Source organism: Centruroides vittatus, unplaced genomic scaffold (genome assembly GCF_030686945.1).
Source record: "Centruroides vittatus isolate TY-2023 unplaced genomic scaffold, ASM3068694v2 contig_928, whole genome shotgun sequence".
NCBI classification, from domain to species: Eukaryota; Metazoa; Arthropoda; class Arachnida; order Scorpiones; family Buthidae; genus Centruroides; species Centruroides vittatus.
In genome coordinates, this window is record NW_027122614.1 from 35,491 (window position 1) to 52,703 (window position 17,213).

Genomic DNA, 17,213 nt, shown 5'->3' on the forward strand with positions numbered 1-17,213 from the left:
TAACACCACGGATCATCGCAGTTTTCCACACATCTCTCACCCCCTGGTTTTGTCTATGTATATCTTCTGTATAGTTGCTATAAAAAAGTGTTTGTTATTGTAAGGTTATGGCTTCTGCATAATTCTGCTAATCTTGTTCCTCTTGCATTTCTTCTTCCCAATCTGAATCCTCCAACTATGTTGTCCTCTTTGCTTTCATCTACAACAGGATTCCAGTTTTTCATGATTAGATTTTCTGCTTCATGAATTTTTATCAGAATCTCTATCTTTTCATAAACTTCTCCCATCTTGCCATCAGTATTATTTGAAATAAGCATGTATATTTGCATTAAAATGATATTCTTTGGGACTGCTCTTAGTTCACCATTATTATTCTCTCAATGTGTCTCCAGTTTCCTACTTCCTCTCCCATCCTCTTGTTAAAGATAAATCCAACTAATCTAACTCCAGCAGTCCTGTTCAAAGCTCCCGTGATTATTATTCTGTAGTCCTAGCTCCAAAAGTCTCCTCCATCAATTCTCACTTATTCTCAAGACACCAAATTTTATCCTCTTCATCTCTTTTTTTAAGTTTATCAATAAAATTGATAATTAATAAATAACTAATAAACTGTTTAAGTTTTAAAGTTTTCCCTGTTGATAAAGCAATCTTACCTTCCACGTACCAGTACATATCCAGCAGAGATTTCACAGGTTCACTACCTGGGCCCTTAGGAGTTGTAACACAAAAAACTTGAGACTAACGTGATGAAGGTGTCACATGGTACCATCTCACACTCTGACGTCAAATTGGTAGTCTCGAGTTATAACTCACATTATAATGTGCTTTCCCATCTCACCATGTGAGTTCCTACTCACTTTGAGTTAAGCATGCGAGATCTATACACAAAAGTGAAAATGGCTGACGGATATGCTATTCTGATCACAATTGAAGCATTAGAAAGAGCTGAAAGACATTGTTTAACTCTTTTAAGCATAAAATTTTTTGTTTTTACTATGTATTTGTAGACTGAATAGTTTTTACCCTAAGGGTATACTTTAGTGGGGACATATGGTCTAGTTTCTCCCCAGTTGTGGAACAGTTCAAATATATTATTGGGTGAGTTTCTATTTGTAAAGTTTTGTGATATTGTTTTTGTCAATATTTTCAAAATTAACATAATTTTAAATGTTATCTTTTGTATATAATGAGAAATGCTCATTCTTTGCTTTATATATAAAATAAATTATATATTAGTTACTTGTATTCTAGAAATAGATAAATAATCCTTTCATTAAATACAATAAGTTTCAATAAAATGTTTTCTTAAATCATTTTAAAATATTGTAAAAAATATTAAAACACATGCAAAAATGAATATAACATAATTAACTAAACAATAACATTAATACCCAATACATTCTAATCTACAGCCATCAATGATATAAGATATCAAGCTAGATAAAGGCTATAATATTATTTAATTATGAAATAATTTAGTACTAGAGTTAGATGCTATTACTTATTAACTTTAATAATTATAATTTAATTAATTAATTTTAAATAATATTATAGCCTTTATATAGCACGATATCTTATGACATTGATAGCATGTAACATAATTAACAATATAAAGTAATTTGCATTATAATGATAAATAACATGTTATAAAATAAGATTAATATAAATATAATAAATGAAAAGAAGTCAGAAAAAAGTGTAAATAACATTTCATTCAATAATATTTAATTTATATAAAAAATATACAGTACAGTAATACCTCGGTTTTCGCTGACTTCGGTCATCGTCGGTTTTGGTTTTCGTCGATTTTTTCGCGAAAAATTTATCTCGGTTTCCGTCGATTGCCTCGTATTTTGTTGGCATGCCCAAGTGACCTCGTTGCTAATTTTGCAAAAACAAAGAGCGACCCATGCGTTTTCAGGCGCAGTGTGGCGTTATTTCTTGTTCTGTGAGCATTACCCTGCGACTGCCCACCATTGGCCAACATTTCTGTTCCCTGATCACCAGGAGTTTTGTCGTGGGTTTGCGCTTTGCCAAGATGGGCTGGTTACATGGAAGTTTTGCGGGTTTTCTCCACGTCTGTAATGCCTGAATAGGGGCCAGTTACCCTTAAACGGACCTCCCGGAAGGCATTATTCCCCGCGATACAACCATCATAAATGCACACTACTACTATCACATCACAATTACATCACACTTTACCACGGGGTGATATAGGCTAGAAGCTCGTCCAACTAACTTCTACAAGACAAGACATCACATGCACGTCTAGCCAAACAATTCCATTGTTTTCCTTTAGATTAGTTCTTTATATTAATTTCTTATTGCTTTTAGTATTTAACGCTATATTAATTCTCTATAAAATGTGTTTTGGTATGTGTTTTAGACTGTCTAGAACGAATTAATTGGATTTACATTGATTCGTATGAAAATGATTGCCTCGGTTTTCGTCAGTTTCAGATTTCGTCAATTGTTTTCGAATGAATTATCCACAAAAACTGAGGTATCACTGTATATACAAAACAACAAAGATTTTGTAAACATAACTAACTGACATTCGATATCACTCTTAAATGAAAATGAACTCAACCAAGTGAGAAGGCAGTAGACGAAACGTAAACAATTTGTAGAATGAAACTAGTAAAACAACTTTTCATTCGGTGGACTTCATCTTGAACGGATTAAGCCAATTTAGGCCAACTTTGTGTTTAAACAGTTAAGACGGCAACGAATTTTCCGACCAATTAAATAATATAATTTATATTATTAATAATAATATATACACAATAAAATGGAAAATGCCTCAAGATACAAACTGTCACTACTAGCATATGTGGATGACACTGTCATAATTGAAGCATCTGAAAAGGAGGGACAAAATAACGTCAAAATTAGCAACAGCTGCCAAGAGCATGGGTCTGATCATCAATGAAGAAAATACATGGTTATTTCTAAATAGGGAGAGTTCCACAAAGAACATCTAACCGTAGACAATATGACATTCAGCACTACGAAATCCTTCAAGTACTTAAGGACTGACATAAACAAAAACATTGACATCAAAAAGGAGATACGGACTCACTTGCTACAAGGAAACAAAATCTAGTTTGGACTCACAAACATACTAAAAAGCAGACTCCTTAGTAAAAGAACAAAGCTAAGTGTACCTAATGCTGTGCTTGTAACCTAATAAGTGTAAAGTTGCTTATGTGGACCACCTCAAATGGTTGAAGCAAATTGAGATCTACAAGGCATACAATACATCTTCACCCAGGGATTAATTCCAGGGATGAGATCACTCTCTCTTTGGCATGGCAAGCCCTATTGAAGCAAAATGAGTAAGTGCGTCATTTACATAAAAGGAGGCAGATAATAAAAAAGGGGATTAGCCTGTCAGCTGCGCACTCGATAATCCGAAACAACACCGCTGTTGTGTACAGGTTTTGTGGTTTTTAGAGTGGTTTTTCAATTTGCGATATCTCGCTTAAAAATTGTAGTAGATATAATCTGTTTTCAGTTTTTTATCACGTACATATTACACTTTACGATTGTTAACTTCAAAATATTATGTACGTTTAAAAAAATTAATAAAATTTAAGATTTTAAAATATTTAAAAAAATCGTTTTTTTTATATAAATTTTCCATTAATTTGTTACATACGTTACTTAGACATGTATATTTTCTGTCAAATAAAAAAACTGCAGCTTTCTAAATCAACGTAGAGAAATAATACGGCCTATAGATTATAACGCCGATCGGCGTGGGGGGTGGTGGCCTTTCTAAATCTAGGTCAATACACTTTTATTACTGATGATGTGTATTTGATTCTATTTATACGTTATTTAATTTATTGTACTAATAGTAGACTATAATAAGCGATTATTACTTTATTATATTAACGACTATACATGTATATCTTATGTATTACGGAAGTACCACCATAACCAGAAGTACTTTGTTTTTTGAAAGATTTATGGCTGAATGGCTTAAAAAACAAGCTTATTTGTTAAATAGGATAAATATACATAAAAATTTATTAAATTGATGCTAAAAATAGATAAGAATAACGATTTATAATTGTTTGTTTACGTTTGTAGCTGACAATGTAGCTTGAAGTTGGTATAACTTTTTCCAAGAAAGTTCCCACCCCACAAACCCAAGTCAATGCTTATTGGTCCAAGGATAGTCATTTAGCTATAATATACCAATTAGAACTTAACGGGCATGCTAACTAGGATTTTATTGTCAAATGAACAAAAGAAAGGTCTCCCATAGACTTAACATGGAATGGAGGAGTTTTGTGCCTAAATTTAAAAATACGGGGTGGTAACAAATATCTTATTCGTTGAAACAGATTTAGTCTATGTAGATAAAAGCCAATCAGTGCTTAAATCGCCACCAACTAGTTAATTACGAAAGAAAATTGACAGTTACTCCAACTGGAGTACTCCGCAACAGTTTAACGAAAACCGGTTACTCCAATAGCAGTACTCCGCAAACAACTGGTTAATAAGGTTTATGTGATATAGCTTTAATTGACAACAAGCTTCTAAGACCAACTTATGGATAAAAAAAGGAAACATTCTGTATGACGTATGACATTACATACAGACTTTTATTTTCAAAGCTATTAAAAACACGTGATTCCATTCTATTTTTCATTTTTTAAAATTCGTTCCAAATGGCTGGATTGCATTTTAAAAAATCATTTCAAACAATTCTTTGATGAAGAAGGACCCAGGATTTTCCTTTGATGAAGAAGGAGAGGTCTGAAAATGTTTGCATTGACTGATAGATTGTGCTTCGCACCAATTAAAGGTTTTATGAGCAGTGTTTTGTATAATATACTCTGGTGTGCAGTGATTCATTATTAATAGTTAAGTGTATACGACTCATACAATTAGCTTCGTTAGAGTCACTGATTTAGACCTGAGGGGAAAGGGAAGAGGCCAAGAGGCCATCCCAGAAAAAGGTGGATAGATGGAGTCACTGAAGATTTTCAAGATCTCGGAATCAAAGATTGGCAGAGGCGGGCTATAGACCGAATGAGATGGAGAAAGATTGTGACTTCGGCTAAGGACCTCCAAGGTCCATAATGCCAAAGAAGAAGAAGAATTAATAATAATATAAATTATTAAGAGCATAGACACTTAAGATTATTTATTAATCAGAAGTGTTAACTTCATTGAACAATTTAAAAAACAGATCAAACAAAAAACTGAAGAAAGGATTAAATTAAAATACTTATTTTTTTCCATTCCACTACAGATTTTTTAGTTCCAACACACGCATTAAATTTTTGAAATAATTCTTTCCACATGTCGAAATGTTTTTTTCTAGTAAATTTGTTGTCAAAATTTCCATTGTTCATTTTCTTATTATTTTCTGTGTGTGTGACTAATATGTCTTTCTGATGTCATTTATTTTTTTTAGATAAAACATTGGAGGCTTCCATTAGGGTTTGTTCCTTTTTAAAACCTGGTTTTTTGAAGAAATTTATATAAGTTGAAAACCAGGGTTTCCCAACTAAAAAACTGGTTTTTGAGCCTAGACTTAAACATATAAATTAATTAATTATTTGATTAAAAGCATCAAAATTTTGACACAAAATCATCTCTGACATAATATAGGAATATTGTTAAATACTAAGTTTTATAAAACTAACTACAAAAACAAAAAAAATCCCCCTACACCAAATAGCGTCCAATTTTCTCTACAATAGGGAGAAATCTTTCAACAACAAAAAAATGATAAAGATTTGTACCCTTAAAAGAATGCATTGTTTTAGCTTTGAATGATATCAGTGCTTCTCACACGTGGAACGAAGCAGAGTATTGTAAAATTGTAGAACTCCTTAAATAGTTAGGGCCAATACATTTAGTAGCTAATGCCTTAGGACAGGGATGGCAAACCTATGGCACAAAAGAAAATTTTGATGGCACACACAAAAAATATGATTTTTTTTATTAACCATAATGAAATTTTATTTTATAAATTATAAAAATGAATTATATTTCAAAATCCATAATTTAAAAATAACTTACAATTTAAATTTATAGTACTGAATATCTACCTACTATCCGTACGATTTTATAATCAACGGTTGACTCAATGGCGAGAAAACAACATTTCTAAATTGACCGTTGAGTTTTCCGTTGAGACTTGTGATGTCACCACTGTTAGTCTTAGTAATTCCAAGTTATCCAAGGAATTAAAGATATACCATTAGCTAGGAATACGGTGAAAGAAAGAATTTTGGGAATGGCAGAAAATGTAAGTTTTCAACAACAAATACATATATAAAATCTTGCAATTTTATTTCCATTTGTCTTGACGAGTCCACCGACGTAACAGGTTCAGCTCCTTTAGCAATTTTTGTACATTATTTTGAACAAAATAGAATTAACAAAAAAGAATTAATAAGTTTATCAACACTAACAACAACAACAAAAGGAGTAGATATTTGTAATGAGGTTATAGATGCATTGGGCAAAAAAAAAATATGTACTTCCAAAATTGTATCAGTAACAACTGACTGTGCTCGCAGCATTATTGGACAGGAAAATGGGTTTATAAATTTATTTACAAAACATATTGGATATTCAATTGTCGGTTTCCATTGCATTATTCACCAGCAAGCGTTATGTGCCAAGACAGGTTTGAAAATTTTGAATGATATTATGAGTTTGATGACAAAAGTAGTCAATTTTATATTAGCACGGGCTCTAAATAAAAGAAAATTTCAGGAATTGTTAAATAAGGTAAATTCATCATACAATAGCTTATTTTTGTACAATAATATATGGTGGTTAAGCCTCAGAAATGTTTTGCAACGATTTGTAGATTGTTTGGAGGAAATTAATCTCATTATTTAGAAATAATCTATTATTGAACAATACAGTCAATTAATGGATGTAGAATGGCTTGCAAAACTATACTTTTTTACTGATTTATGTTCTCACTTAAATAAGTTAAATATCAAACTACAAGGTGTTAATAAAACGATCATTATAATGTTTGACTTAAAGCATTCGAAGTCAAATTACAAGTTTTTAATCATAACATTCTTTCAAATTCATATAAACATTTTTCAAATACAAAAAAAAGTTTTTTCTGACATTGAAATTCCATGAAAAACCAAATCAAGAGAAACTAACAAAAGAATTTTCAGCGATAATTCAATCCCCAATCCAGGAATTTCTGCAAGATTTACGCAGTTTAGACAATTTGAAAAACTTCAAAATTTATTTTATATCCTGATAAAATACCATTTGATAAATTAAATTTAAAACTCTTTGACTGGTTAAATTTGCATGACAGAAATGCAATTAATTGATTTCCAATCAAGCTCCATATGGAACCAAAAATTTGCTGATTTAAGAAAAGATTTGGAAGTAATTAAAAATAATTGATTATTGGCTATAATAAATAAAAGTGCCAAAGATGAAATTCTAACCACATGGAATACAATTCCTGAAACTTTTGATTGCTTAAAAACTAAAGATGCACCGATTAATCGGTAAGTAATCAGTAATCGGCCATTTCTCCGATTAATCGGTTTGAATAATCGGCCAATTTTGCATTTTAATATTTTTGTTAGAATGTCACGTATAAGGTTAGTAATAAAAAATAATAAATTTCTGTTATATATTTATTATATATCACATGACAAACTGAAAATTAAAAACAAATTTAAGTTCAATTATTCCTTTTTTCAATACATATTATAACAAACGTACTACACCTTTTAAGCATCCAGTAGGAAGTTTTATTAGATTAAAAACGTTTTCGGCCGCATTAATCAGCCTTCGTCTGTTAACGAATAACAAAAACGAACAAAATTCGAAATTACAAAAAAAAAAAAAAAAGGTTATATATAAAAAAGGTACATATTATAAGGTATAATATAACCTATTCAAAGCTATCTCTTTTATTTAAAGCTTAAACTTTAAACAGGCCTATATAAAACCAATAAAAATTTAATATTCAAACTTTAAAACCCTTAAATTGTGATGCAAAAACATGAGAATTTCATCATTTTCAGGGCATAGCCTGTTTCCTGCTGGCTCATAAATGTTACCTCTAGTCAAGGACGACGCCAGCCAATGGGCCAGGGGGGGCAAGATGATGTAAATTCATAGAGGATATGAATTGTATGTAGGTAAAATAAAAACGATTCATAAAGTTTTAATCATTTACTATGTACTGGACAAGAAATATCTTAATTAAAACATTTTTTTTAACTTACAAGAAGCCAAAGAAGATTATTTTAATTAAAACTTAGCATTTAAATAATTTTTTTGAATTTCTAGGGGAGGGCAGCTGCCTCTCTGTCCCCTGGCGAAGCCCTTGCCTGCAGTGCTGAAAGTATTCGAAAAAAAATTTACTCACATTTCCAAAGGCTGTCATTTTTGTTTCTTTTTTTTGGCAACAACAACGTGGTGACCGGTTTTCGATTCGGCTTGGGACGATTCTTTTTTCTTTTCTTCGTCTGTTTTACATTCCCACTTGTAGTTTTCTTTCCCTTCATTTCCGTTTCCTCCTTTTTCTTTCGGGGTTCTGGGGCAGCGGGCACAGACAGCAGTTCCTTCCATACAGGGATCTTACCCGATCCCGGATATATGTAACTTAAATGTTTCGCAAACAGTTTGAATCATTTTCCGGGCCATAGTTGGTGCCATTTAAACAACTTCTTGTACATGAACACGTACAGATAAGAATCTGACAAATCCTCGGTATAATGTTTGGGCAAATGCTTTCTGTTTTTTAAGACTCCCCATAGCCTTTCTATCTTCCGTGTGTGTACTACACCGGTTTGAGGGTCCACAAAATTTTTCAAATGATTCACCGTCTTGTGAACTATTTCTACACTTTCCAGGTCGTCCATGGGATTAGAACCTCTCCACTCGTCGGTAAAAACCATGCTTCCAGATTTGACAAATTTCGAAATTATCCAATTCAACGTCTTTTCGCTCCTGTTGTCGACCTTGCAAACAAAGCATGCGAGGTTATCCTCGCGACACACACTCCGTTGACTACCCATCTCGTGCCCTTCAGTTTGCGACCCTTTTCGTATTTACGTCTGGCTATCACGGTCTCGTCAATTTCCACGGTTCTGCCGAGTCCTCCTATTTTAAACGAAACATTCTCCACGGCTATCATCATTACTAGACGTAAGTAGTTTGCTGCCCAATCGCCAGGGCAAGATTCTAGGTCCGAATGACGCGGGGGGAGGGGGGCAAACTGTCGACCCCCCTGGGGGAGCAAAAAAGTCAAAGGAACCATACCTGTATATGTGCGCGTTCGCGAGATATGGCCCTCGAAAGTTGGGCCGACGTCACGCGGGTTCGCGGGCAAAAAAGCCGGGTCACGTGACCCAATATTTTTTTTTTCGATTTTTCCGCCTCTCAGTGTTTAAAAAAAGCGTGCCTCCCCCTTTCCTAGTCCCCCGCGCGCCTCCCCCCTCCTGTCCGAGCCGCCGCCGCCGTCTCCCCTTCGCACGCGGCCCGCGGGCCAAGTCTCCCGCCCGCAGTCGTCCGGAGTCGCCATCTATTGCCTGTAAATACAAGTATCTATTATTATTACACCTCTTACCTGAGCGGGGATTCGAACCCCCGTCCTGGCAGGCGCCGGTCCACTCCCGTACGCACCCGCCCGTCAAGTCGCTCTGCCAGAACCTATTCGGAACTCATATTTCAGGCATGCGAGGCCGAGGAACGCACTGCGCATGACTGACCGTCCACGCGGGCCCCACCTCCGCCAGAGATGCAGCGCGCCCGACCACGCGGCCCCACCTCGGCCGCGAAGTTGAAGCGGGCCCCTCGCGCGGCCAATGGCGAGCCGGCCGCGGGTCACGTGACCGCGGCACGGCCTACCGAAGTGTTATAAGCCCGTACGCCGCCTTCGGGCCATTGTTCCTAGTTTCACAACTGCGTTCAGGTATGTAGAGTATGTTTACAAATTTTTCAGTACAGTAGAGCGCCGTTAACCCGCGGCAATTGGGGTCCAAACTGCCGAAAGCCTTCGAAACGCAATTTTTAGTTGTACTTCCGAAAATTTTCACTTTTAAATTTTACCCCATTTTTGAGGGTCTCGAAAGTTCTTACATAGGCATTTTGGGGGGCCCGGATCTCGCGAAGGCTCGCCCGTACAGTACACCCATAATTCAATATTTCCGCCGCGGCGTACGTGGTCCGCGGCCGAAAGATTTTATGATAATGCATAAATTACAAGAAATGAAGTGATTTACGTTATTCTCGATATTCGTTATTCTAGTTCTTATTCTCGATCTTCGCCATTCTACTTTGAATTTCATTGTAAGTTATTTTCTTCGTTATTGATAAATATAAGACTCATCTTCTATGAATGCCTGTTTGAAGTTGTAAGCCAGCATTTAAATATTTAATCTGCGATAGTGCAAAATTGGGATCCGAGCTCTTTCCGCGGCTTAACGGCGCTCTACTGTATAACACTGATTGTCAAATACTGCAAAGCAGTATTTGACAATCAGTGTTTAACAGTGTTTGGAGTATTTGTAATTGACTTGTATTTGTAGAATGCCATTTAACTGTGACGATCAGCGTCTCCCGTTGTGGATCCCGACGACATATTTGACAACTTGACCTCGTACGAATTTCGTACCTACCTCCCCACCGAAGAGGCCGCTCAGAAATTTTGCCATCTTGTGGGGCTCGTGCCACATCCGGACCTCACCGGTTCCATACCGCCGTGTCCTCGTTGCGGAGGTAAGCATCGCTTGATTCTCGCATATACAGGAGCAGCCGATATTCGCAGCGCTGCGTTTCGGTACGTTTCGAAGCAATTTCAATGTGTTTGTCGTAATTTTGCAGGACCCATGCTGAAGGAACCGGCTCCATCTGAGAGGTTCGGATTCGTCTACCGCTGCGAAAAACTGAAACAAAAAAAAACAGTTAAACGACGGACAGGCGGCACCGTCAGGAGGGCCGTGTGCACCGGTAGCCTGTCATGCACCCACAACACGTTCTTCGAACGGGCGAAACTGTCAGCACTAGAAGTATGATATTACAATCGATTGTCGCTTTCTGTAATTTGATCGTGCCGATTACGATGACGTATGTATAACAGATGTGTTTTCTTTGTATTTTACAGGTGCTGACATTGGTCTATTCGTGGGTGATGCAGCTGCCGGTCACCATCGCGGCGGAGCAATGCCGCGTGGCCCTCGCGACAGCGGTAGATTGGTACAACTTCTGCCGGGAAGTTGCGGAAGTTTTCGTCTCCCATGCTCAAAACATCAAGCTTGGCGGTGAAGGCTTGCACGTCGAGGTGACCGTCGACCCACGTTGCTGACGTAGCCGAAATGGCTGTCTATATTAATGTTATTTTTTCTATCTTTTCAGATCGACGAGACCTTCACCCGGAGGCGAAAATACAACCGCGGCCGCGTAGGTGTAGGCACCCAAATTACAATCTTTGGTGCCTACTGTCGGGAAACGCGAGAGCTGATGTACTGGCATGTAAGTAGTAGCGAAACATTACTTCCTTTTATTGTTCAGTTATCGTGGAAGGCACACTGTCCGGCACACATTGGCGCATTTCAGACGTGTTATATTTTCTCGTATTCTTTCAGGTGGACAACAAAAGCAGACGTGTTCTGTGGAGCCACATGCTCAGATACATCGCTCCAAATTCCATCATCGTTTCCGACAGCGCGGCCCAATATCGCGGTTGTGCGGCTTTTTTGGGCTTCTCTGGACATAAGATCGTCAACCACAGCCAGCGGGGCCCCGGGAGGTAAGAAGCACGAAATTGTGCTATGTGCTAATTGAAAGAAATGAACGGGCGTTATGGAGAAGCGACATTTATCTGTTTTTTTTTTGTAGATTCGTGGACACTGATGACCCGGAGGCCCACACTCAGAACATCGAGTGCAGAAATCGCTGGCTGAAGAAGTCCATAAAGTCGCTCCGCACGGACAGGAGCCTGCAAAGCTACACCTGCACGTACGTGTACAGGACGCGGTTCCTGTCCCAGTGGCCAACAACATCGGCCAAATTCCGGCAGTTTCTACGGGACATCGTGGCCGTCTACCCGGGCCCCGGTCGCCAGGGTCTTCAACTCCAGACGATCGGTGTGCCCGTGGATCAACATCTGCCGCCAGACGTGCCCTATTTCGATGTTCCCGTGCACGAGGGCGACGAAGAGGAACGGCAGGGGGATGACGACCGCCCAGTGAGTAGTGCAGCCTGTGTATAGTGCGCGCGACCAAAGGATACTTCTTTGCGGATGTGAAATCTGGATTATGTGCTTTTTCAGACAACATCGGGCGCCACTACCACCACCTTCGTCATCGACCCCCAGGACCTAGCCGAGGCGGGGACCAGCGGCCTCACCCCGTCCTCACCTACAGAACATCAGGAACAGGCTAGGCGTCGCCAGGTAGCGAGAGGAGGACGTCGCGGGAGAAGCAAGAGGAGACGCTGTTAAAAGTGAGTGCAGAATCTGTTTTTTTGCCCTTTTCTATCGGTAGTTAGAATGTGTTAGAGATAGCGAAATAGAAGCAGCGCGATCGGGTTTAGATCGAAGCTGAATAGAAGCGCGATCGGGTTTAGATCGAAGCTGAATAGAAGCGCGATCGGGTTTAGATCGAAGCGGAACAGAAGACATCTGATGTTCGAAAAGCATTGCTCTTTGCAGCTTTGAGTGTTAACGCAAGGAAAACTTTTTATGCCGAGAATTTCGTTAAAGGGTTGCCCGATGTTGTTTGGCTGGAATGGGTGCGTCATCTGAACATCCATTCCAGCTGAACAATATCGGGCAAGCCTTTTAACCAAGAAGAAGAATGCCCAGCGAACAGTGAAGCTTGTGTGTGTGTGTGCATATATATAGTGCTCGTTACCGAAGGATACTTGTATGCGAAACCTGGATTATATGCGAATGTTCGGACACCATCTTCGTCGTCGTCCAACAGTGAAGCTTGTGTGTGTGTGTGCATATATATAGTGCTCGTTACCGAAGGATACTTGTATGCGAAACCTGGATTATATGCGAATGTTCGGACACCATCTTCGTCGTCGTCCAACAGTGAAGCTTGTGTGTGTGTGTGCATATATATAGTGCTCGTTACCGAAGGATACTTGTATGCGAAACCTGGATTATATGCGATTGTTCGGACACCATCTTCGTCGTCGTCGATCTCCGGGACATAGCCGAGGAGGAGGCGGCGACCTCACCCCGTTCTACACAAGATCGGAAACATGCTAGACGTCGTCCGGTAGCGAGAGGAGGAGACTCTGTCGAAGGTGAGTACATGATCTGTTTTCTTGGCCTTTTCGGTAGTTAGAGCGTGTTAGCGATAGCTCGAAATAGAAGAAGCGCTCTCTGTTTACGTAGGAGCGGCGTCGGAGAAAGCGTTGCCTAAATAGTCTTGTTAATCGGGCTTTTCTTTGGTCGTTGTCGACGAGTGTCGTTAGAATAGGGTTTCATTTGGGCAAGACTGCCGTTAAACGCCCGACAGAATTAGCGAAGAGAGCGGCGAGTCCCGACGGCGCTCCCCGGAAGTGGCGGTCGAGAGGTGACACTCTCGTGTTTGGTGGCTTTTCTTTGGTCGTTGTCGATGAGTGTCGTTAGAATAGGGTTTCATTTGGGCAAGACTGCCGTTAAACGCCCGACAGAATTAGAGAAGAATTTTAAATTTTACCCCATTTTTGAGGGTCTCGAACAGTTCACATATAGTCATTTTGGGGGGCCTATATCTCGCGAAGGCGCGCTCGTAGACCCATAGTTCATTAGACTTTTTTTGTTCCTATCAGTATGCTCTACAGCTCTGTTAAAGTCCCAACCGCGTCATTCGGACCTAGAATTGTACCGAGAATTTTGACATTTTCCGATCCTTTTCCGTTCTTAATTAACGATTATTCGCTTAAATGTAAACTTTAACAGAAACAAATTATCAATATTACCTGAAATACACTTGAAAAAACTAACTTCGAGACTTTACTAACGTTAGGCGCTCCAAAATTCGTTAACTAGTAAACATGATGTCTTCCCGCCTTCTTCTGCAAGCAATTGCGCAAAGCGCTACCTATTGTTAACGTGATACTTAAATTTTGCAAAATACATAAAATAAAGCTAATTTAATATTATTATTTAAAGACAATTTGCAGTATTTATTAATTTAATTTTATTTAATTAATTTAAATTAAAAGTTGCAAATTACAATACAAGAATTCAACACATGAAGTAAGGCCGGATGGCCGAGCGGTCAAGGTGGCAGCCTACCGCTCTGGGTTACCCTGGATTGAAAAATCCCCTGGAAACTTTTTAAAATTTACTAGTGCTTTTTTTCCTTTTACTTCGAGGTATTCCAAAGCCCCTTAGTAAGCGAATGGAGGAGGGATAAGACAGACAAAAATCCGGAGGTGATTTACTCTACAGCGCAATTAATAATAAAGCAACAAAGCATATTTTAAGCATGAACAAATATTACTACATATTAACAATAGTAGAAATTTCATCTAGAATCTATATTATCCGGCGCCTATCTATTTTGTACTATTCTAACCTATACGCGCCTACTTCTGAAAGAGAGAATTGACAAACTAATTGGGTGTCGATAAATACCTGTGTTCTTGAATAATTAAAGTCCTCGTGAAAGGTAAATTCGTGGAAGATAATCCTTAGTACGAGGGAATTCGAAGTCTACTCGAACTCTCCAGGGCCGAATTTACATAAGGGCATTTGGGGCCTGTGCCCAGGGCCCCCACAAAATAGGGGCCCCCACAAAACTAAAAAAAATTATGTTTAAACATAATTTTTTTTCTATTACCGCGACATGATTCTGTTGCCCTCATGATTAGGCCACACGCTTAGTGTGGCCTAGTCATGAGGGCAACAGGCAGAGAAAACCAAACCCGGGAAAAAACCTATGAAACATCGGAAAATTTCGGGAAAAAATTTCACATAGGTATTTTTCAGTTAAATTAAAATAATTAGTTTTACACAATAAAATATATGTATGTTTACAATAACCTTATTTTTAAATGAAATTTACAACTTCCTAGTTCAAATCTAATTGAAAGTACAGTATTTTGTGTAAATTTTCTAAATCATCAAATTTGCCTACTCTTAAAGGGGGGAACCCCACCGAATTTGTGCCCAGGGCTCCTGGATTGGTAAATCCGGCCCTGGAACTCTCACTTGAACTCGGCTCGCTCTTCTTCGAACTCTGTTTTTCGTCACCAGGCCCGCCGTAAGCGGGCGTGCAAGGAGTGCACCGCACGCGGGCGGCACGTCCAAGGGGCGGCAAATTGGTATTACTGGCAAGCTCAGCGTAGGTAGTCGTAGTTAAACAGGGGCGGCATAATCGGTATTGCACACGGGCGCTCAAACAGCTAGCGGCGCCTGCCTGTTAGCGTAATCCTTCACAATATCTGGAATACCAGCATTTTGACGTAATATCGATAGAGCAGACCTGGCCAACTTGCGGCCCGTCACGTTAAACTGTGGCCCGCTAAGCGATATTATATATCTTAAAACTTTTGTTTCCCGTTATGTGTATACCAAAACAGTTAAATAAATGAAAATTTGCATGTGTCATTGTTATAATGCGCAAGTGCGAGTACGAACTCTTGGTATAACAGTAAAATCTTATTCATTTTGTATTTGTTTTACTTTTTTAAAAGCATGTTTACCTAAATTGTAGCCCACCGTAATATTACGCGTGATAGAAGTGGCCCGCGAAACAATTTGGGTTGGCCAGGCCTTTTTTTTTTTTTTTTTTTTTTTTTTTTTTTTTTTTTGTAACTCTTTCCGCCCAGTGGGCACTAAGAGGGCCTCTTAAAGCAAGCCCATTATGGGTTCGGCCAGGCCCACAATGGGGCGGCCGGGTGGTGAGGGACGGGGACCGACATATCCGGACGGACCACCCCCCGAAAAATTCCTGGGGATTTTTCGACCCGTCCGGATTCGATCCCGGGTCCCCCAGGGCGGCAGGCTGCTAACCTTGACCGCTCGGCCATCCGGCCGACGGGTTGGCCAGGCCTGGGATAGAGAGTGCTATTAACGTCCAATACCAGATTTTTTTTGTTGACTTTCTTGGGTGAGTAGTAGTTCCAAGAAGACGTATCATTTCGAAAAAAAAGCGTTATCAAAAAATAAAATCTCACGAACTTCATTGTTCATTTTCCAAATTTTTTGCTTATATTAAGCTTTTCAATAAAACTCTAATACCCTGCACATTTGATCTGGTTTGCCATGCCAGAAATTACGGTCCTTGTTCCTCTTCATCCACCACACGGTTGCAGCCTTTGTCTGCCAAGCATGTCCACAATACTAGATTGCGCTTTGAATGCCGTGCTTGCGGGTTGGTCCAGGATCGCATTAAGGATTTAAAAGCGCATCAACTCAGGGTGGAATCGTGCGGTGTGAGTATTGAAACCATGTCACCACCTCCTCCGCTGCCAGCTAATAGGAAAATCCTGTGCATCCCTACAAGGCCGAGAAAGCGATACAGCACGAAGAAACGTCGTAGAGCCGAACAAGCCGAAGATGAGCACGACCATTCAATTGTCGATTCGCAGTCTCCCACAGAGCAGCCGGGACCAGGGACGGCCAAGACCAGACCCAAGAGATCGTCAAGGTCAACACAGCCTACCCAAAGTACCTCCCAGCTCCAAAGCGAAGACAGCCAGGCATCCGACGACTCACCGACTCCCTGCAGCGCCCAAGACCAGCCACTTCCGGTCCCAGATCGAAGAGGACAACAAGGTCAATCCAACGCGTCCAAATAAGTAGTCAGGCTCAACAAGAGGACTGTCAACTCTCGCCTCCAAGTTACCCGAGACGTCCCAGACCAACGAGTTCATCACTAGATTCTCCTCTACAACAGTCAGCTGACACCCAGTGCTCAGCCACAACCGAGTAACCGCTGCAGCCCAGCCGGTACAACCCCTGCAAAACATCAGGTTGGAATCCCCAGTTGGCGTACTATTAAAATCTATAAATAATAGCCCGGGATCTCACATACATATATTGTTTCACGTCATTTTCAAGGGCTTTTCTCTATCTTATGGGTCATGTCAGCTCCACATTTACGTTTCTAAGCACTCGGCCACTGGTAGGGAAATGCTTGATAATTAATACACTAAAACTGCGTAAACCGGAATCGCACTGTACAGAATATTTCCCCCTTTGGCGAATTCCCGTTGTGAATGGGGGATTTTTTACATGG

The 17,213-nt window shown here is 39.3% G+C and overlaps 1 protein-coding gene across 1 annotated transcript; it reads left to right on the forward strand.

The window, feature by feature from the left end:
* The first annotated feature begins 9,313 nt into the window (after positions 1 to 9,313).
* On the forward strand, positions 9,314 to 12,469 carry LOC136984780 (uncharacterized). The gene is made up of 8 exons (XM_067281910.1): positions 9,314 to 9,326; positions 10,582 to 10,746; positions 10,852 to 11,036; positions 11,132 to 11,308; positions 11,383 to 11,499; positions 11,613 to 11,776; positions 11,866 to 12,214; positions 12,299 to 12,469. Exons 1-8 carry the CDS (start codon positions 9,314 to 9,316, stop codon positions 12,467 to 12,469), a joined length of 1,341 nt encoding a protein of 446 aa, XP_067138011.1.
* The last annotated feature ends 4,744 nt before the right edge of the window (positions 12,470 to 17,213 follow it).